This window comes from Cnephaeus nilssonii, assembly GCF_951640355.1.
Source record: "Cnephaeus nilssonii genome assembly, chromosome: 20".
Taxonomy (NCBI): Eukaryota; Metazoa; Chordata; class Mammalia; order Chiroptera; family Vespertilionidae; genus Cnephaeus; species Cnephaeus nilssonii.
The window spans coordinates 9,170,638-9,193,425 of record NC_137091.1 but is presented as its reverse complement, the minus strand read 5'-3'; the positions used below and the strand labels follow the sequence as shown (position 1 = coordinate 9,193,425).

At 41.6% G+C, this 22,788-nt stretch overlaps 1 protein-coding gene across 1 annotated transcript in view; it reads right to left on the bottom strand.

Annotated features, from left to right (window-relative positions):
* SF3B3 (splicing factor 3b subunit 3) overlaps positions 1 to 22,788 on the bottom strand; it is a 44,715-nt gene that overhangs the window by 5,548 nt on the left and 16,379 nt on the right. Inside the window, exons 10-21 of the mRNA XM_079799390.1 lie at positions 21,929 to 22,024; positions 18,644 to 18,716; positions 13,228 to 13,379; positions 11,976 to 12,131; positions 11,358 to 11,513; positions 10,694 to 10,837; positions 7,846 to 7,968; positions 6,329 to 6,483; positions 5,136 to 5,310; positions 3,873 to 4,078; positions 3,630 to 3,786; positions 2,323 to 2,448 (exon numbers count right to left, since the gene is read on the bottom strand). Coding sequence (XP_079655516.1) covers positions 2,323 to 2,448; positions 3,630 to 3,786; positions 3,873 to 4,078; positions 5,136 to 5,310; positions 6,329 to 6,483; positions 7,846 to 7,968; positions 10,694 to 10,837; positions 11,358 to 11,513; positions 11,976 to 12,131; positions 13,228 to 13,379; positions 18,644 to 18,716; positions 21,929 to 22,024 — 1,719 coding nt within the window. The remainder of the gene's footprint in view (positions 1 to 2,322; positions 2,449 to 3,629; positions 3,787 to 3,872; positions 4,079 to 5,135; positions 5,311 to 6,328; positions 6,484 to 7,845; positions 7,969 to 10,693; positions 10,838 to 11,357; positions 11,514 to 11,975; positions 12,132 to 13,227; positions 13,380 to 18,643; positions 18,717 to 21,928; positions 22,025 to 22,788) is intronic.

Here is a 22,788-nt window from a genome sequence, read left to right as displayed (position 1 = left end):
GTCCCCGCCCACCCCCATGCACCTCAAAATTGTGTGAGACACAGACCTGGCCAGCCCCCCCCCCACCCCCATTGGGCTAGATCCAGACCCAGCCAATCCCACCCTTGTCAAGCCCTACCAGGCAGGGGGTGTATCCTCAGGTCCCCTGGCCTTGAGCCAGGACGGGGGGCATGGCCTGAGGTCCCCCAGCCCAGATTGGGGCGGGGGGTGTGCCTTGAGGTCCTCTGTCAAGCCCCGCCAGGTGGGGGACACGGCCTGAGATCCCTTGTCAAGCCCCGCTGGGTGGGGGGCATGGCCTGAGGTCCCCTGTCAAGCCCTGCCAGGTGGGGGGGCGTAACCTCAGGTCTCCCGGCCCAGTACCAGGAGGGGGGCACAGCTCAGGTCCCCTGTCAAGCCCCGCTGGGCGGGGGAGAGGCCTGAGTTCCCCCGACCCAGCACTGGGGGTGCACCGTGAGGTCCCCTGTCAAGCCCCGCTGGGTGGGAGGCACGGCCTGAGGTCCCCTGTCAAGCCCCACCAGGCAGGAGGCACGACCTGAGGTCCCCGGCCTGGCGTTGGGGCAGGGGGAGCAGCCTGAGGTCCCCCTAGCCCAGCACCAGGATGGGAAGCGCAACTTGAGGTCCCCCGTCAAGCCCCGCCGGGTGGGGGGCATGGCCTCAGGTCCCCTGGCCTGGCACTGGGGCGGAGGGTGCGGCCTGAGGTCCCCTGTCAAGCCCTGCTGGGTAGGGAACGTAGCCTGAGGTCCCCTGCCAAGCCCTGCCAGGTGGGGAACACAGCCTGAGGTCCCCTGTTAAGCCCCACGGGGCCGGGGGAGGGCGTAGCCTCAGGTCCCTACTGATTGCTCGTTAAGGCTCCTTATGGGAACTTGGCCTCATCTGTGGGTGCAGCCATCTTTGTGATGGAGTGATGGCCAATTTGCATATTCCCTCTTTATTAGATAGGATATGCTGTCATCCAGGCCTTTTTATTCCATTTATAGAGGCAGAGCAGATTTACCTAGGGTAAAGAGCACTGGCTTCAATAGCCCCTAACAAGAGAGCCAGCCTAGCCTTGGAAGCTCTGAAGCCAGGCACTACCTGTCAAAGTCCTCGCTGGTACCTTTTTCTAGTATAAGGCTGTTTCACCTACACTGAAAACCTGCTGTTTAGGGTAGCCACCTTCATCAATTATCTTAGTTAGATCTTTCTGATAATTTGCTGTACTTTCACCATCAGCACTTTTATGTTATAGAGATGGTGGCTTCTTGCTAGCTTCAAATTTTTCTTTTGCAGCTTCCTCACTTCTCTCAGCCCTCATAGAATTGAAGAGTTAGGGCCTTGTTCTAGATTAGGCTTTGTCTTAAGGGAAGATTATGGCTGGTTTGATCTATCCAGACCACTCTGTTTCTCCATATCAGCTACAAGGCAGTTTTGCTTTCTTATCATTTGTTCACTAGAACAGCACTTTTCATTTCCTTCAAGAACTTTCACTTTGCATTTACAACCTGTCTGGGACAAGAGGCCTAGCTTTCGGCCCATCCCTGCTTTGGACATGCCTTCCTCACTACGCTTAATTATTTCTAGCTTTCGATTTAACCTTTTGCACTCGGATGTCGAGTGTGACTCGACATGGTTAGCATCGGTAGCAGGAATCGAGAAAAAGCAAGCGAGTGCAAAGGGTTAAAGTGAGAGATGTGTGACTCTTCCTTCCACCAGAACACTTAAGCGCGGCTACTGTAGGGTTATTAATTGACCTAATTTCAATATTGTTGTCTCAGGGAATAGGGAGGCCCAATAAGAGGGAGAAAGATGCAGAGTCAGGGGAGTAGTCAGAACATACAACATTTACCAATTAAATTATCTGTCTTATATGGCATGGTTCATGGAGCCCCAAAACAATTACAATAGTAACATCAAAGATCACTTATCACAAATTACCAAAAATTACCAAAATGTGGCACAGAGATATAGAGTGAGCAAATGCTGCTAGAAAATGGCATGGATAGACTTGCTTAACACAGGGTTGCTACAAACCTTTAATTTGTAAAATGCAATATATGCAAAAGAGCAATAAGACAAGGAATGCCTGTAGAGAAAATATATTCCTAATTCTCACAGTTAAATTCCTTATAGAAGCAAGCAGGACAGAAACATGGTTCTTAGTTTGAAGAAATCAAGAAACCCATCTTCTCATGCCCATCTCAAGTCTCAAGGGCCTAATTCTGAACCTGAAATTAGATGACTGTAACAAGGTCCTAATAACGACCCGATTTTAACATTGCCATGCCAATGCCTCCCCTTCCTTCCTCACTAGCTAGATCTGGGGCTTTCTACCATCATATTTACCTTGTTCTCACATTTTCGAAGTAACTTCTTTTTTCCCAGGTCATAGACTCGCAGAAGCTTCCCCACACCAATCAACACCCTACCCTGGAATGGGGCAATAGCAGCAGGGACCTCTTCCACTGGAGTCTGTGAGGAAAAACAGGTAATGCAGCTATTAGAACATGCTAGCCCCACCCTCTCAACCCAAAATGCCTTTTATAGGCATCTGTCAGAAAGATAGACAGCAAGTCAAGTGATTATCTTTTGCTCACCAGGGAAATAAACCAACATACAACACTATGCAACAGGATGTTTGGGTAAACAGGTTCCACATGCTGCATTTTACCCAGCAAATAAATCAATGCCACAAGTCAAAAGAAGTCCTGGTTCCCGATGAACACTGACTCAGAGCCCATGCTAATTCAGCCAGTGCCATGAACTAGCAGTGAAGCCTCAAAATCTGTAGTTTGTGGAGGAATAAACAGCCAAGGAGAGCTAGTGACATCTTAATTGTGAGGGAGACACAATGAGCTTAGTACAAAGAAGGGTCTATGAAATAATTACTTTCTAAAAGACACCCCCCTTATGGGAGGGTTGGAGAAGCCACGTTCATGTATTGTCAGTGTTGTCTCATAGGAGACAACAGGAATTATTTTTCTTTAATTTTAAAATTATAGTAAAATAGCTCTGGCCAGTGTGGGTCAGTTGGTTGAACATTGTCCTGTGCACCAAAAGGTTGCTGGTCAATTCCTGGTCAGGGCACATAACCAGGTTTCAGATTCAATCCCCAGTTGGGGTGATTATGGGAGGCAATTGTTCGATCTTTTTCTCTCTCCCTCTCTAAAAATCAATAAACATGTTTTAAAAAATTATAATAAAATATACATAAATAAAATTTACCATTTTAACCATTTTTAAGTATATAATGCATTAGCATTAAGTACATCCACACTGTTGTGCAACCATCACCAGAATCCAACCACAGAACATTTTAAATCTCTCCAAGAGAAACTCTGTAACCATTGAACAGTAACTCCCCAGAGAATACTAACTCTTTAAACTGATGAATTTTGATCACAAATTGCTGCCTGCTTAGTAAGACTAGTAAACAAGGAGCCAGTTCAGTGTGAATGGTTAGCACACAGGTAGCAAAGCTTCACTGGAACATGCAAGCCCCAGTAGCATTTTCCATGTGCTACCAAGAGATGGATCAGAATCAATGAGTTGGCGTCCACAATGGTCACCAAAAGACCTGATCCACAAGTTAAGCAAAAATGGGAGAGTGTAGTAGGATATAAGATCCAGTAGAACCACTGGCTGGTTCCTACCTTATGCAAAAACTCCAGTTTTTCCCCATTGTTCACAAGCTTGTAGGTATAGACAAAGCCACCTGCTACAGATCGGGGGTTCAGTATCAGGTCTTTGGCCACGCCCACCAGCACATACCAATCCTCACCAGTGTTGGAGAACCTGCACACGGCCACACTGCACAGAGAAAGAAGCAGGAGTTAGGCAGCAGTCACAGCCCAGAAAATTCCTGTTCCAGATCCTGGATGTTGTGGACTCCTTACCTAAAAGCAGCTTCATTCTGTTCCAGCTGGACAAGGTCCAGTGTGTTACCCTGAATAGGATTCATCACTCGGATCACAGAGGCCCACTGCCCATTGCCAGCCTTGGGAGCTCCAAAAATGGACTCAGGGAGGTTCTCATTGAGGAATGCTGCTGCCATCTCTGCAGCTAGCTCCCGCTCATCCTCCCCTGCTGCTTCCACCATTTCCTAAAAAAAAAAAACAACAAGGAAGAGTTGGTGTATTCAGAAGTGGGTGCTGGGTTAAAGTGAATAAGTAGCAAGAACACCTCCAGTGGCAGTCCATAATCTATAAAACAGCAAAGTCTGTCAACCACATCAGAATTTCCCAAAATGAAAAGATTAAAGGGAGAGGTACACAGACAAGAGGAAGAGGGAAGATCACTAAAGGAGACACCAGTAGTTCCCATCTAATTTCCTTTGCTAATTCTACTGATCTCCTCTCTTCCAGACCAGATATAGTTTTACATGATTGGGGATACTTGCCTTTGGTGAGAAATGATTTCTGGAAGGAGCTAGTGTTATGGGGAATATGAAAGCTATCTTTGTTGGGCCCAAATCCAGGAAACATGTAACAGACTGTTTTGGAAACTCAAGGACTTAAGAACTCTGTTCCAGAGATGGAACTAAATACTGAATAAACCCAGGTCAGTGTATTAGTCCTGAAGTCACAAGAAAAACTCTAAAACCAAGGACTTAAAGGGCTCTGCCTGAAGGACTCAGAAGAGCCTGGATCTTCAATATAACAAAAAATAGCCCTGGCTGGTTTGGCTCGGTGAATAGGGCGTCAGCCTGTGGACTGAAGGGTCCTGGGTTTGACTGCAGTCAAGGGCACATACCTTGGTTGTAGGCTCCCCACCTCCTGCCCTGGGCCCTTGTCAGGGCTCGTGCAGGAGGCAACCAATGGATGTGTTTCTCTCACATCGATATTTCTGTCTTTCCCTCTCCCTTCTACTCTCTCTAAAATCAATAGAAAAATATCTTCGGATGAGAATTAAAAAATAAATAAACACACACACACACACTTATATATAACGAAGAATAACTTTGTTATACACACACACACACACACATATATAACAAAGAATAATCAACAATTACAGGAGTTTAAACTTTGCAACAGTTTCACACAAACACCTTTAACAAGTTAACTGCCACGATATTTTGAATTTAATTAAAAGGTCCGCCGCTTGCGTCTATAGACATACCAATGGTTAAACTGAACATTGAAGGTCAGTCTCATTACCTCTGCCATCTGCTGCTTCCTCTGAGCTTTTGTAGCCTCAGTGTAGGCATTGTGGTCAGTCTCAATGATGATAAGGTTGTTACTCTCAGGGTGAATGACAAATTTCCTGGGTGTGTACTGCAGTGGAAAGGCTACTTGATTAAAGACAGCACCTAGCTTCTCCAATGCCAAAATCCTACATGAAAAAGAAAGGGAGTTAATAGGCCACTCACTCAGAACCTACAAACTGGTGTTCAAATGGTCCATGAGTCGTCACAGCAAACATATCAACTCCTAAAGCTCTAGTGCTGGCATTAGACAACATGAAATACCAGACTTCCAATCTGGAAGATTCTGCGCAGGAGACAAGATAGGGAAGGCTCTCCACTTTGGCAACAGCCCAGCACTGTTTCATGACAATTCTAGTTTTCACCAGTGAAATTCATATTAGAACCCTCAAATGTAATTTTTTTTATCACTCCAGTGATAACGACGAGTTAAATTTTCTTTTTTATTACTGACAAACCTTGAAATAAAGAGCACCAATTCTGAAACTATTGTGAAGCACTGCAATTACCTGAAGATAGGTGGTATTTGTGCTGATGGTGTTTCATAAAAATGGCCTCCTGAATCTAAGCTTTATGAAACTTAGGAATCCATTGTGAACAGCCAATAGTTATAACCAGGACACCAACAACATGGGTGGCATTAATAAAGGTTAAATAAAAAACAAAAAACCCAAAACTTAAGAAAGTCAAACTGAACAGGTTATTTTCCAGCTTGCAATATAAATAGTGCTCACTCCAACATTATCAGCGTAAACTAGTCTGTCAACTTGTAAAAGGCCTAAATAATTTATATTGAGGTTAAAGTTTAAGCTGTAACAATGCAAATGACAAGATAGAGTGAGAAAATGTTATGAGCGATCCTGCTCTAAAATTAACCCAATGGCACTGCCTAGAAAACAAGACGACTGAACTGTACTATGAAGTTTTAAAACTTGGCCCTAAAAGTCTAATCAGAAGCTAAAACTCCAAACACCGAAACTTGGCTACCAGGTTCCTAAATCCTGAGCCAAATAAAGGTTTCAGTTGCAACATACTAGTTGGCTCTTTTGCCATCTCTTCATAACTTTTTCCGACACTTTGGCAAAAGTACAGTCCAAGCCCTTGGGAGAAGGCTATCCACTGGCTTCAACTGTGAGACTCTCTCACCTCAGGGTATTGGTGGAGATGGCCACAATGCCTTCGGGACACTGTTCAGAGGCGAAGCCAGATGCAAATTCCAGGGTCTCATAAGATAGGGGGGTAAGATGGAAACGAGATTGGTAAGAATAGCTCAACCATGAGCGGCTTGACATGGCCAACACCTGAGGAAGGAAAAAAACACCTCGAGTAAGTTTGGGAAGAACTCAAACATAGTATGCTGAGCAAACACGCTATCCCCCAATTTCAGACTGCAGAATATCCAAATGAATTTTAGAAACCTGAAGAGTTACCTTAAGAAAAAGAGGCCTGCCCTAACCAGTTTGGCTCAGTGGATAGAGGGTCGGCCTGCGGACTGAAAGATCCCAGGTTCGATTCTGGTCAAGGGCATGTACCTTGGTTGCGGGCACATCCCCAGTAGGGAGTGTGCAGGGGGCAGCTGATCAATGTTTCTCTCTCATCAATGTTTCTAACTCTCTATCCCTCTCCCTTCCTCTCTGTAAAAAATCAATAAAATATATTTAAAAAAAGAAAAAGAGGCCTAACAGCCTAAGTGCCCATCAGCAGATGAGTGGATTACAAAACTGCACAATGGAATACTACGCTGTTATAAAAAGGAGGGAACTCCTACCATTCGCAACAGCATGGATAGGCCTGGAGAGCATTATGCTAAGCTAAATAAGCCAGTCAGAGGAAGATAAATATCACATGATCTCACTCATTTGTGAAATATAATGAACAACATAAACGGATGAACAAAAACAGATCCAGAGACATTGAAGCATCGAACAGACCATCCAACCTTAAAGGGAAGGCGGGGGTGGGGTGTTGTGGGGGGGCGGGGGAAGATAAGAGATCAACCAAAGGACTTGTATGCATGCACATAAGCATAACCAATGGACACAGACACTAGGGGGGTGAGGGCATGAGCTGGGGGGGGATAAGGACACATATGTAACACCTTAATCAATAAAGAATAAATAAAAAAAGAGGCCTAGAGAAGAGGCAGGATGGCTTACTATTTGCTGAAAGTGTGGAATCACTCAATCTCTGAGCCTGTTTTCATGTTATAAAATGGAAATACTATCACAAGGCTGGATAGTTGTAAGGATTAAATGCAGTAACAAGGACTAGCACAGTACCACAAGTACTGATATTCTCACCTATAAAGGACCTCTTTCACATTACATGGTAAACTATGATACCGATACAAGGCTGCTCATGGGTAAGTGGTACCCTAGATGGGAGGTATTCATCCAGCTAATGCTCACTCTGCTCAATTTGCCCAGCCTGAGGGCTGAAGGGATCAACATCCCAACTTACCGATAATCCAATCATGGAACATGTTAAGAAGCTCTGGATTAAGGGGCCCTAGATTTCCAACATAAAATAAAATAACCAAGATAGAGCTAATGTCAAATTAACTATATACTGGTAAATTAATGAAAGAAAGCTTATACCAAGGGGATTTATCTTATTGATGCTACTAACATCCAAAGATGCTGCCTACCCCTTTCATTACTTACTGCCTCCTGGCCTTGCATCCGAACACGAAAGAGTTTCACAGGACGGGACCCCAGGTACCTAGTCCGGGTGTCAGACAGATCCCCAGTGACAGGGTCCAGGACAGTTCTCAGCAGCACACCATTCTAAAAAAGGAGAGGAGTGGGTTAGGCCTACCCATGATGAAAGTTCTCTTGGCCACTTATTATATAATAAGTTCAAAGCAGATGGAAGGAAATGACTTAGTTCAGTGGTCGGCAAACTCATTAGTCAGCAGAGCCAAATATCAACAGTACAATGATTGAAATTTCTTTTGAGAGCCAAATTTTTTAAACTTAAACTTCTTCTAACGCCACTTCTTCAAAATAGACTCGCCCAGCCGTGGTATTTTGTGGAAGAGCCACACTCAAGGGGCCAAAGAGCCGCATGTGGCTTGCGAGCCGCAGTTTGCCAACCACTGACTTAGTTAAAAGAACATCCTAATAACTAGCTAACAAACCATTCATTCATTCTCTCACTAAATCACTCGCTCAAGTAGTTACTGAGCACACACTAAGTGAAAAGCACTTATTTTTCACTGTATATCCTTAAATTTTTTTTTACCACGTACACTAAATTCTTTATAATTTAAAAATATATGCAGTTACAAATATTATTTGCCCTAAAAATAATAAGACTCCTAAGAAAACAGCTCATTCAGGTTTAGGGCAAGAACATTCCAGGATGTGTGTGGAGCACTTTGCCAAAAGGAAAGCAAGCTCCCAAAGACAGTGGGGTCATGTTAAAAAGACAAAAGAGCCAACTTCAAATGGGAACTCCCATTCATTTAAAATGAGGTTATTTAGCATCCAAGAAAGAAAGAAAGAAAGAAAAAAAAAAAAAAGATTGCAGTAGTTTGAAACACAAATATATAAAAATCTGCAAGTTCTTATGTTATTTTATAAAACCCCATCAGTCCTCAAAATTGTTACGGTACAGACTCCTTACTCTAGAAATTGGATGAGCAAAGGAAAAAAAATTAAGTATTTATCCTTTCCCTATATGAACTGTATTTCAGGGTGAGCAAATATATGAAGCAAATCGTCTTTAGAGAAAAATTCCAGCTAATTAAATGATGAAATAGAAAATCATCATTTCCCAACCCTAATTTAATAAACAAATCTAGGCAATGTCTATCAAAGGCTGTTGATGGGGGGACTTCTAAACAAGTAATCTAAAATAAATACAAGCATTCTAACATCACTTATAGTAGGACAACCAGATGTCACGTGCCTTCTGATATATAACAGGAGTAAATAGAACCACCTATAAAATATTCTCTCCTCTCCCACACACAAATAAAATTCAAATCTAATCAACCCCTAGATCTGTGCTATCCAATACTATAGTCAGCAAGCCATGAGGCTAGTCCGATTAGAGTTGTGCTAAGTGTAAAGAACTAAATTCCAGATTTCAAAGACTTAGTCCAAAATAATAAAAAAGAAAGAATACACAATCTTATTAATTTTTATATTGGTTACAAATTGAAATATTTTAAATATACTGAATTAAACAACATTAAAATTAACTTCATCTGTTCCTTTTTTGGTAGCTATTAGAAAATCTATATTACATAAGGGGTTTACATTATCTATCTAATAATAGGGTAATATGCAAATGGGTCAGGACCCCATCACAGTAACGACCAATCAGCAGGCTGCGCGTGCAGCAGGCCCGGGTGGGTGAAGACTTGCAGCTTTGGGGACATGATGGTGGCTGCTGCTTGCCCAGGCCCGGGGCTCAGGCAAGCTGCTGATGGCCGCTGCCACTGTGAGGGCCCAAGGCTCAGGCAAGCTGCAGTGGCTGCAGCAGAAGCGTGATGGGGGCATCGCCTTCCCCTGACACTGCCCTGGCTGGTGTGACTCGGTTGGAGCATCATCCTGTTCTCTGGAATAGCTGGTGGTCTGTGAGGTCCGAAAGGTTGGCAACCGCTGCTCTGGAAGGTCGCAGGTTCCATTCCCAGCCAAGGCACATACCCAGGTTGGGGGTTTTATCTTGAATCAGGGTTAGCATGGAAGGCAATTGTTCCATGTTTCCCTCTCTCTCTTCCTGCCTCCCTCCCTTTCCTCTCTCTAGAACCAATGGAAACATATTCTCAGGTGAGGATTAAAACAAACAAACAAAAAAAACCCTGACACTACCTGATCCTTAAATTCCTGCTTTTCATGCCAGGAAGAGCTCCTTTACTGCTAGTGGAGCCCATTATGAATTGTGAGGTATTCGTTTTAAAAGCTGCATACAGGTGAATCTTGAGGACTCCACCTAGTTCTGACCCAGAGTAGTGAAGGCAAAGCATTTTTATCAAAGACTCTTTATGAAAATACTTTTCTCTAATCCTTATTTGTTCTAACTAGAGGCCCAGTGCACTAAATTCATGCACTCGGGGGTCGGTGGGGGGGTGGTGGTGTCTCTCACCCCAGCCCGCACCCTCTTGCAGTCCACGAGCCCTTGGGGAATGCCGCAGAGGTGGGAGAGGCTCCCGCCACCACCACTGCACTCGCCAGCCATGAGCCTGGGTTCTGGCTGAGCAGCACTCCCCTTGTGGTTGTGCACTGACCACCAGGGGACAGCTCCTGCATTGAGCATCTGCCCCCTGGTGGTCAGTGCATGTCATAGTGACCGGTCTTTCTGCCGTTCGATTTGCATATTAGCCTTTTATCATATAGGATTATTATATAGGATTAGAGCTGAGAACAGTGGAAACACAGAGCAGCATCATTCACTGAATGGTAACTGAAACCATGGGCACAGAAAATTCCCATATTGAACAAAGGAGTGCATGAAACCTAAAGGAGACCTGACACCAACAATATGCCCCCCTGGATTTCTTACCTGTAGCCCAATATTCAGGTATAGGAAGCCAATAGAGCCCCTCTCACCCAGCTCATCCTGCTTCTCTGTCCCACCCATTTCCACGATACACAAGGATTCAGGTTGGGCTGGGAGAGCCTGCATGCTCAGAGGTTGCAAACAGTCCTACGGGAGAAAGAGAAAAGAACATGGGAAATGACTAATTTTGGAAAAAACCTACCCAGAGAAATCTAATTCTAGGAGTAAAGAACAATCTGAGGAGTGAGTTCCAAAGGGGAAACGGGTTACTAGCTAAACTGAATCTTAAAATAAGCTCTTCAGAGGATCATGCTTTCCTCTTTTTGTCAAAGTGGATAATGGGGTTAAAGTACATAAGCAAGGTCACTTCCCCTAAAAGTCATCTAAAGCCCTGGAGCCAGCCCAAGTCCTTTTCTGTAAAAACATTCTTGGGATTTTTTTTTAAACTATAAGAGAGTGTCAAGGGTTTAGCCAAAGAAGCGGTGAGCAGTCTCGAATTAGCATCTTTAAAGCACTGCAGAAGACTCCTGAAATGTGCCACTATGATGATATCCAGAAGCAACAGAGTTCAGGGTTCAGCACAGCTGATCTCAGAGACAGCCATCAGGAGTGGGCCAGGTGCTCAGGTTCCAACTGGAAGATTCTTGAAATGGAGGGTAACACTCACTGAGGGGTCCAAGGAGATGATTCTGACAGTGTTGTCTACCAGTCCCACAGCCAGGAAGCGAGATCGCTGCTCTCCAGGAGGCACATTGGCCAGACTCATGCACACCACATCTGCTGACATCTCCTTCCGCTCTGTGTACTCATTCAGCTGTCCTGACTATAGGAGTAAAGACAAGAGAGGTCACAAACCAACTCATCACCAACCATGGACTCAGAAACTGGAGGAGGCCTTTTAAGTTCCTTTTTGCTTCCTCTCCTAAGAAAACAGCTCATAAGGACACATATGTAACACCTTAATCAATAAAGTTTAATCAATAGTTTACCTCTTACTATAATCAATGATCAAGAATTTCTCTACTTGAGATTCCAAGACTAAAAACTATGGCAAATATTTGGTGGAAAAGCAAGTGTTTCATTGCTAGGATGGGGTTTCATAACTCCAATGAGAATTAAGACATGAACTTACTCACTCCTACTCCCCCATAAGTGCCAAATTGGCTTGTGGGCACTTTCCCTCAATTCTCTTTCTTGTGAATATAATCTAGATACCTGGACTACAACTCCCATCTCTACTTCTGGACCCTACACAAGTCCCACAGTAAATAATAAAATAACATACAGGATCCATCTCAAAATAGACCAGCTCTCCTCCTGTCAGGGCAATCACTACTTGTCGCTGGTTCACTGCACATTTCACAATTGTTTTCTTTCCAGGAGTCTTCCACTCATTGACTCTCTTGTCTGCTCGGATGTGCCGAATACCGTCAGGATACACCTGGAATAACAAGAAAACCTGACTTTAGCAATTTGACACATTGCTCAGCATGTGTCACACCTATCAGACCTGTCAATCCTGTCAGATCTGGAGCATTTGAAGCACCAGTTGGGTCAATGACAAAAGAGCTAATAGGCTACAGGCAAGGACAGCTTTAAAAAAGTTCGTATCTTGAAAATCGTTTGGGCCAAAAAATGAAAATGGATCACAAGTCAAATTTATAGAAAATATTCCTTTATTAACTTTTGGTCGAGAATATGTTTGTATATTTTCAGAAAACAACTCCGAGACATGTGGATTCCTGCAACAGAGAGGAATTGACAGGAGTGCTCCAGCCATGAAGTCAGAAGAGAAACAGTCCAGAGATGGAAGACGCGGACGATGCCTTGCCATACTAGCAGTCAGCAGGTATGCGTCACTGCAGATTGCCCAGGACCAAACCAGAGAGGGTCGGACCTGCATTACCACCATTTGTCCACCATCCAGAACTGAAATATCATTGCTGTTATGAACACATAAACAACTGTTGGACATAGAAACAGGGACTCAAAAGAACTGTTGGCCCAGAAAGAAACTCACTATAGACTGATTCATTTGCCTCTCAGCATAACTATTATTGCTTGTCTCATTTTCGGTTCCTATAAGTGTATTCCTAGTATCACATGAGCTCACTCATCTAGGGGAAAAGATGAACAACATAGACTGAAGAACAAGAACAGCATTGATCAGACTGTCAGACCTCAGAGGGAAGGTAGGGGAGGGTGGGGACAAGGGAGATAGATCAACCAAAGGACTTGTGTGCTTGCATATGAGCCTAACCAGTGATCACGGACAACAGGGGGAGGGGGGCATGCGTGTGTGGGGGTTTGGGAAGGGAACGGGGAGAGGGGGTTGATGACAAATACGTGATACCTTAATCAATAAAGTAATTTAAAAAAAATTACCCATGCCAAAAAAAAAAAAAAAGTTCGTATCTTGCAATGTCTACTTCAAAGAAGTTTAAAGCTCATTAAGGTAAACACAGCAGCCTACATAATGAGGGCAAAGAAAGAAGCAAGTAAGGTGAGTACGTAAGTAGCTCTCTGAGAATTCTCACCTGCACCAAGGCATCATCTCCTAACAAGGAGCAGGACAAGGTTGGAGTGGTGCCCAGGAACCCAGAGTCAGTCACTTCTTCCACAGTCTCTCCGATAGACAACACAAGTGTGGCATTCACGAAAGACACAATGATGTAGGCATCAAACTCATCTGAAAGAGGAAAAAGGAGCTGGTTAGCTAATAAGTTATTAATTACACAGCCAAATGAGACACACTAAGTTTTCTCTTTAGTAACCTTCCAGAAGAGGCACTTCTATGTGTAGTCACCACGCACAGTCATGTGACAAACGGCACAGGATGATCCAAAAGATAACTGAGGGTCGTAAGAGCCTACAGATATACTTAAATGCCTAAATACATTGAGTAGATACACCCACTTCTAATACCTCTGAAAACTAATATTTTCTTGAGACATTAGCTGGAAAAATGCAAGAGGACAAAGCAAGGGAATCAGTGGCATGAAGAAGTTTTAAATACAACGTTTATATATATTGAAGCTAAACTTAATTGTGCCAGATGCCAATCACAAGCTATTCTTTTTTAAAAGTATATACTTTATTGATTTTTTTACAGAGAGGAAGGGAGAAGGATAGAGTTAGAAACATCGATGAGAGAGAAACATCGATAAGCTGCCTCCTACACACCCCCTACTGGGGATGTGCCTGCAACCAAGGCACATGCCCTTGACCAGAATCAAACCTGGGACCTTTCAGTCCGCAGGCCGATGCTCTATCCACTGAGCCCAACTGGTTAGGGCGCACAAGCTATTCTTAAAAGATACTCGTTATAACCAGAAAGGTGCCCACCTTCTTGCAAATGAAGCTTACGTGGGAACACAAGACCTAATGAATAAAACAGATTACTTACGCCTTCATGAGACTAAGTCATTTTAGGGTTGGAAACTGAGAACCCTGGTATGTCCCAATAGGAATGATGTAAGAACACTAGATAACCAGGAAATAGGGAGGGGAAATTGTTTATATTGTCATCCTTAACCTCTCTGGAACACTAGATAACCAGGAAGTAGGGAGGAGAAATTGTTTATATTGTCAGTTCTTGACCTCTCTGGTTTTTCACTATTTAAAAATACAACTACTCAGTGGTCATGAGCAATCGTATTAGGATTTGCTTTCCATTTAATTAAATGTAGTTGGATAAACAAACACTAATGATTTTCTCAAAGAAGTCAGAGGACCTGAGGTATACAGGCAACCTCAAGTTTCCCATGCACATCCCATTGTAATAGGTCATCCATTTCCCATACATTCTACCCTACAACATAAAAAAGCTTTTGTGTATCTTCCACATCTGGCATACAGGTTAATTAATACTAAATAAGGGAACATTTATTTTTTTAAAAGAGTTGAGATTTTCCTAGTTTACATTTGAATTTTCTCTATCAATTCCTCCTTCTGTCCCTCCCACAGAAACCAGGTAAACAAGGCACTAAATTAGGAGTGGCTACCTTACTTGCGCCACTTCTTCAAAATAGACTTGCCCAGGCCATGGTATTTTGTGGAAGAGCCACACTCAAGGGGGCAAAGAGCCCCATGTGGCTCGCAAGCCACAGTTTGCCGACCACTGTCTTAGCAGAAGAAGTTACAGTACCCTTTCTGCCTGACTTGAGCCTTGGTCAGAATTCAATGACATAAGTTTGATCCAACCAAACCACAATCAAAGACAGTTTGGGTTCCGAATGATCCTAAGGTGATTCAGCTGAACTAAGATTACTGGATTAGCTCAGCAGAATCAGTGTTCTTTATTTAAATAAAAGAGAGAGCCCAGTGAAAATGTTTTATTGCTGTAATCTACAGCAGTAGTGCTCTGAACCATTAGCAGGACATAAAATCAATTTGGTGGGTTGTAATCAGTACTTTTAAACAGAAATATGCAGAAATAAATGTGATTTGTGAAATTGTTTCACACAAAGTAAGGATTAAGTAGTTTTGTGAGACTTTTTGCTTCAGTTAATAATACATGTGAGTACTGACTGGGTGGCTGAAAGGTTAAGAATCAAAGATTGTTCCCAATGGGTGTAATCTAATGGCTACACAAGGAATCCAAAGTAAGGATTCAATTTCCAAATTATAAGCAGTTAACAGTGGACGAGGAGAGAGTTGGTTTTAGATTATTTTGTTATAACTGTCAACACATATCAAATGCTTTGGGGATACCTTTTAAAATAAAGAGTTGTAAGACAGCACTATTCACATTCATAATATGAGTAATGACACAGTTGTTCCTGAAACGGGTATCTTAATCGTGCACAGCAAAACCATAGTCACACGACACCAAACTTGGAGGCTTTACACCAGCTGTTTTTGAACCGGAAATTTCTGGTGTGCAAAAATAACAGGAATTGCTTAATTTTAACATTATATGAATACTGTGTCCTTTCCCACGTTCTCATTACTGAAATCCAATACCTTAAAAGTTGTGCCAGAGCAAATTAAAGTCAAACAACAAAAAGGCTCAAACTAGCCAGGTTTTCAGTTCTTTTCCTTCAGTCACAAGAAAAGGGGGCTTCCAGAGAAGAGACCATACAAATTTTAACTTACATGCAAGAGAATGGGGGAAGGGAGGAAGGAGGGCTACCTAGGTCCTTATCTTCCCTCTGACCCAAGACCCCACTGCTCAGATATGAAATAGAGTTGCACAGTGGACTTAAATGTGGCAATTCAACTTTTGCTGGGCAATTCAACAAGCAGTAGAGCAAGGACTAATACCTGAAACCTGCTTAACATCACATTTTCTCAAAATATCCATTACCCTGTGAGTATTAAGCACACTGTAACCTCTACCTTTTCTATTTTATGGGAAGGAGGACCTGCAGCAGATTAGTAGCCCTTGTATTTTGAGGTTATAGGTTAAAAGTTGGAGTTCAGAACAAAATCAAGCTTCAATCAAGGTAAATTACTACAAATGATACACATCCAAATTGCCTTTATCCAAGGGTTGCAAGCTTCATATAGAACCTCAGTTCATTCCTCAGTGAAGAATTTATTAGGGTATAAGAATGCACCTTTGCCTCAATTAAACAGGACTTCTATCTGTCTGAGCACTGCTGAAGCACCCCAACAGAGAGGATGCTTTATTCTTCTTCCCCCTGCGAAGTATCTGAGGCTCAACAAGCAGCCCACTCGAAAGGCTAAGGTGAGTGACCATCCAGATGATTTAAGCCCCCTTCATTCTTATTTTATATTCAGGCTACTCAGTGTTTGTCTTGCCTCATATTATATTCAAAAAAGGGGTGGGGGGGCTTTCTCCAGGACCTGATCATTCAGTTAGTATACCTGGAATATACAAAATTTCAAAGGAGAATAGGAAGATTAAGTTTTCAAGCTACAGACTCTTTCAGCTTAAAAACAAATCAGTCATGTTTTCCACTTTCTGTGGAAGAAAATAAGACAAGTTGATTCCTGCCTCAGACCATTTAATATACAGGCAGATGGGTATGCATTATTATTATGCACAAGGACATCCAACTGCAAAGTTACCCTCTGAGAGATGCCATCAGGGCAGCCTCAATATTTTGTGTAGTCCCTCTTGCTGGGTAAACTCTAAGACCCCATGGTAGACCCTAGCAGTAGGTACACACCTGTGGTGATCAGCACCTTCACCAGCCACCTGTGGAAGAGAAAAAAAGGCTTGGTATTGGTAGTGTGCATCACCACGTACCAGCCATGGTTAGTAATTGCCTGGAAGATTGCGGCATGTGTGGACATGTGGAATGTTCACTCAACAGTAACCTGGGGTTATCTGGAAAGAGAACAAACACAGAGAACCTGTCCTGTTTTCATGGGTGATAGCCCAAATTATTGTTTTTCTAAAGAGTATAATTTACCAAGATGTAGTCTTTCCCTAGATTTTGATATTCAGAAGAGAAATTTTTTCAGCTACCAGTTCCACCATGCACCATACTGCTCATCACTAACTTATCAAACATTGTCCAAAAAGCCCATTCCATCCTCTAACCCCTCCTTGGCAACATGCTTGTGCCTTTCATCACACGAGAACACACAATAGTTTAGTATACTTATCTTCTTAAGACGGCAAGTGCTTTGAAAATAGGAACCTATCTTTATTGCTGAGTACATGAGGGCACTCAAAAGACTGCAGGATGAAAGTACAGAACTTATCCTAACAAACGAGCAAGAATCACCGACTCCCACTGCAGGGTCAGTCAAATGAGCAATGGAATTCAGGAGACAGGGCCTTCCATTTCTATTACCTTGATAAACTATCTTGAGACAGTGAACCTTAATATGGTAACTTTTAAAAATAAAGGTAACTTTTCAGTAAATATAAGTCTATTTAAAAACAGTTTAAGAAGTAAAACAAACAAGGGAGGAAGCACACTAGTTTTTATCTCACAGGAGCTTTCTAATTCGAACAGTCCTGGCAATGTTTTCAAGAGCCATGAAGTCAATCAGCTACCAAGATAAAGGTGAACATCAATACTGACCAGCTTCTTATGACATTACATATAATAGCGAAATATTTCAAAAATCAATTGTCTAATTATCTTCTCAGCTAAAATGAACCTAATTTCCTATTCACCTGTTCTTTTTTTTTTTCTCAACTCAGATTGATTCCAATGCCTATATAAAAACAAAATCCACCAAAATGTGTTTTCTGCTAATAGAAAAAGGTTTAATTCCTACACATTTCCATTAAATTTGTTCCACACAACCAGAACATCTAAATATCAGAAATAAATTCAGCTGTTTCCTGAAAAAGCTTTGTATGCTGGCCAGGGTGATCTTATTCACTAGTCCTACATTCCTAAGGAAACAAAAGGAAAATGAGGTCTAGGAATAGAAATGAACTCAAAGTAAATAAAAGGGAAAATGGGAATTTTTGTCTAGGAGTTCAGATTCCATCTCTCCTCTATTCTTTTTCCACTCACTCTAAAATTCTGATTCCAATTAATCTATTTCTGCTTTCCTTAAGCACAACTACATCCATCAAGCAGGACTAATTAACAAGCTTTACCAAAGCGCCTAATACCTAGAATAACCATCAATTTCACTGTGGTTTCAGCACAATAGAGGAACATGGTTGAAGACAAATGAAGCAAAACCTTTCCCTCACACCATATCGCTTACACAGATGAAACCAGTGTCTTACAGGTGAATAGTCAAAGAACATCACACATGAAGGCTCTATGATACCAAAGTGTATATGTACTGAATATTAACAACCTCCCTATGCACCCCTTACCCATTTCTACAAGAAGTAGGTGAAGGCATCCAGACTGGAAGAGCCTCAAAACATAGTATCAGGTCAGAAAAGGTTCTAGTATATGGTGTTAGATGACGTGACATAGAACTATTATCAATGCAGCCGCTTACACCTTCTATTGTCAATGGCACCCAGACCCTCATTTTGACTGTTGGGAAAGGGCTGCTTACCTTCAATGTGCCGGCGCACTGTCCAGACAGCATTGGGGTTACCAGGTAGTTCAGAGACAGCCATTTCCGACACCTGACAGAAGAGACAGACCACAGATCCTGTGAGCATGGAACTCAGTTCTCTGCTTATAACTACACTAGATAATAAGGTCCCAAAAGCAGTGCTCACATTGTGTGCTGGATTAAAATAATGTAACCATCTAGTCAAAAAGGAACATAAGAAAAAAAAGTGAAAAATATTGGCAATACCCATGACAGACTTTAGCAAGAAATGATGAAACACCTGGGAGGGTAGTTGTTGCACCAAAACTCTACACTTCCTTTTGGTATGGCATACCTGCATCCTCCTCAAAGAGAGCATGTGGAAATGAATCAGGCCACCTGAGTTATTAGCATTCCATTCCTAACTCCGAATAGCCAAATGTCATCTCTCTTTATAGACCAATTCAAATGCCACATCCTTTAGGAAAAATCTTCCCTATCCTTTTGGTGGCAGTCATCTCTCCTTCCTATAAGTTCTCACTAAAGTCACTATCACCACCTCTTAAGGTACCTTTCCAAAAAGGAATCTGAGGAAATGTTATCCTTCCCACTAGAATTTTTATGCTCCTTAAGGTCAGAGTCAAGAATCCTATGAATGTCCTACAGTTTCTCAAACATTAAACAAAATATCTAAGGTGAACCCAAAATGATCTGGAATGGAAAACTGGGTGTGGCTTATACATGAACTCTCTATACTATCCCTACAAGTTTTCTGTAAATCTAAACCATCCTAAAATAAAAATGTTGTTAGTACCGTATTTTCCGGCGTATAAGACAACTGAGCGTGTAAGATTTTCCTGGGTTAAAAAGTCATCTTAGCCGAGACCGATTTGGCTCAGTGGATAGGGCGTCGGCCTGCGGACTGAAGGGTCCCGGGTTCGATTCCGGTCAAGGGCATGTACATTGGTTGCGGGCATATCCCCAGTGGGGGTGTGCAGGAGGCAGCTGGTCGATGTTTCTCTCTCATCAATGTTTCTAGCTCTCTATCCCTCTCCCTTCCTCTCTGTGAAAAATCAATAAAATATATTTTTTTAAAAAAAGTCATCTTATACGACGGAAAATACGGTACCCGATACTATTCATGAGAGAGACTTGGGTGAAAAGCCTATTTATATTACCGTATTTTCCGGCGTATAAGATGACTTTTTAACCCAGGAAAATCTTATACACCCAGTCGTCTTATACGCCGGAAAATACGGTATTTTTTAAATGACCTAGAGACAGTAAATTAGACAGCTTAACATTACCCCTTTCTTCACTTACTAATATGGTAACAGCAGTAATAGCTGATCATGGTACAGGAGAATCCTGAAAAACTTCATCAATTAAATGTAAATATCAGACACACTACATTCTATAACAAATGTAATATCTGACAGTGACCCTGTTTAACTTAATGAGACCATAATCTACCCATACAACAAGCTCCGTAAGAAATAAAGACAACAAAAGGTTTTTTCAATTTTACTTTTCAATTACAATTTAAATTCAATATTACTTTGTATTAGTTCCAGGTGTACAGCATAACAAATATTTTTTTTTTCTGTAGAAGTGGAAAAAAGTAATAAGGGCAGGAGACTCAAAAACAATTCTTAATTTGGCTCCTTTATTTCTTACACTGTACACAAAATTTTCTGTAAATACATGTATGTTAGCCTTCATCAAGAAGCTCGATAGAATCCATTGAATAGTAACTAATCAATAATTATTTGTCTAAATTGGGTTTGTATCATTGAAAATTTGGTGGATTGATGCATATTTTGAGTCAAAAATCTGTCAAATTCCTTGAACAGTAATATTAATAGCTAACATTTACTGAACAGACCTTTAGCTAAGTGCTTTATAATGCATTTATCTTATGTAATTTAGGCATCAATCCTTTATGGCAGGTGCCATTAAGCCCATTTTTACAGAAGAGGGAACAAAAGCTGAGGAATAGATATTAACTAGTAAGGTCATCTTGGCTGTGTCCCAATAAAAATCTACCAAAAAACAGGCAATGGGGCCTATAGTTTGCCATCCCTAAGTTCTGAAAGCAAATTGCCCAGCAAGATTTATTTTCATTGCTTCCTCTTGGAATTCAGGAAAATGCCCACAAGAGGCACCCTGCACAGCCAGGGCAAGAGGATTTTCTGAGTGGGGCCCGCTGAGGCCTGTCTCTCTGGAGACCCTGAGGGTCCTGCTGTGCCGGCACTTCGTGTGATGACACTACTGCCCTCTTTATGTGGCTCATGGACACGGCTCTTCTTCAGATCCCTTAAAGTGGTGCATATTCTGAAGGCCCTTTCTCTACTATGCCATAACCTTGCTCTAGTCAGTGAATGTTCCTAATGCTTTTTCAACATTTGAATTTTTAAATTTATGAAACATGCAAAATTTAAAAAATAACACACATACATATACACATTTTGCTATATGACTTCTGAGGTTTAAATTTTGAAAAATAATTAAACTTAAAAAAATAAATATTTTACTACTAACAAAGTCAAGTCCCAGGCATTTGCTATAAGGTCAACACTAGAATCAGGAAAATAAGATGTAAGATTTGAGAAGATTATTTTGAATGCCCATGTCACCTACAAGGCCCAACAATAAAGGGTTCATGAAATAAATTCTGATCCATCCACTTTGGTGGACAAATGCAAAAAAAATTAAGTATAATGTGACTTAAAAGCACATAACAATAAGGAATAAATTTAATAAGATATAAAAATATATACACAGTAGCCTGGCTGGTGTAGTTGAGTGTCAACCTGCACCAAGATGTCGCTATTTGATGCCCGCTCAGAGCACATGCCCGGGTTGTGGGCTGGTCCCCAGTATGGGGCATGCAGGAGGCAGCTGATCAATGAGTTTCTCTTTCTCTCCCTTCCTCTCTCTTTAAAAAAAATCAATGAAATATATTATATATTACATACACACAATATTAATACAATAGAAAATGTTAAGTGTCTGCAAGCTGAATTTAAAAATGTTAAGTATCTGGAAACTCTGAATAAAGAGCAAGAGCAAAATGTTCCGTGCAAATTTCCTAATTTCCATGTTAAGGCTAGTGAGCCTAAAACTAGTAGATACGTTCTTTCCCTTTTATCCCCATTTGCCACTTTTTAAAAATGTGGCCTATTGTGCTAATATGTTAAGGAACAGGAAATTTAATCTCTAAACTTTATGGAAATAGGGAAGAAAACATTTTTCAATGCTTCCTTCCAAACCCTGCAGATGATCTAGTAACTCCAATCTTACCTCAAGTCCATGCCTCAAGACTCTCAGAGATGACCGGGGTCCCCGTCCACAGGCCACATACAGCTGTGGAGTGTCTTCATTTGCCAAATCAGCTATCTGCATGGAAAAAGAAAGTCTACTTGTGCTAAGTTTTCACACCGATCCCTGATTATTCTCAGTGAGCAAATAACTTTTCAGTTTATAAAGCTTATATATTGGCCACTGGCCTTGGGGACATGAAAGAAAAAGCCTGAATGTTCCAAAAAGCATACCAGTTGGAAAACGGGTTTTACCAATCAATAAAAAGGCTGTACTAGTTAAGTTAGCAAAGGATTTTTACTTAATGATAGAAGTGCTATATAACCTCCAACTAAAATTTAGCATTTGCTTCCAAATAAAAATACAAACTATAATCTTATCAGTATCTGTGACTTTCTCACCAGTGAAAGTCACATTTATTCATATAACATTAAAATGTATAGATACCTCCAATTATTTCCATCACTACTTTAAATTGTATTTAATGTCTATTGTTAGACTGCATTTGATCACAGATGCCTATCTACAGATGCATCTATGATGTAGCTGACCAACTAATAGGTAGATCTGCACCTGATGGCTCGACACCAATGGGAGACGCCATACTGTCATATTGGCATCCCAGACAACTAGCTGCTTATTTCCAGTACAATTATTTGTTGATCAATATATGAAGAGGTCAGTCATTTGTAGTAGTTTTGTCAAATTGGACAGTTAAATGAAAACTCTTGACTGTCTATAAGGCATTGCACCCTATTTTAACATGGATGAGCATGTGAGTTGAGTGTATATGGCTTTCACACTGATCTCTTAAAAAATAATTAGTTCACCTATTTTATATT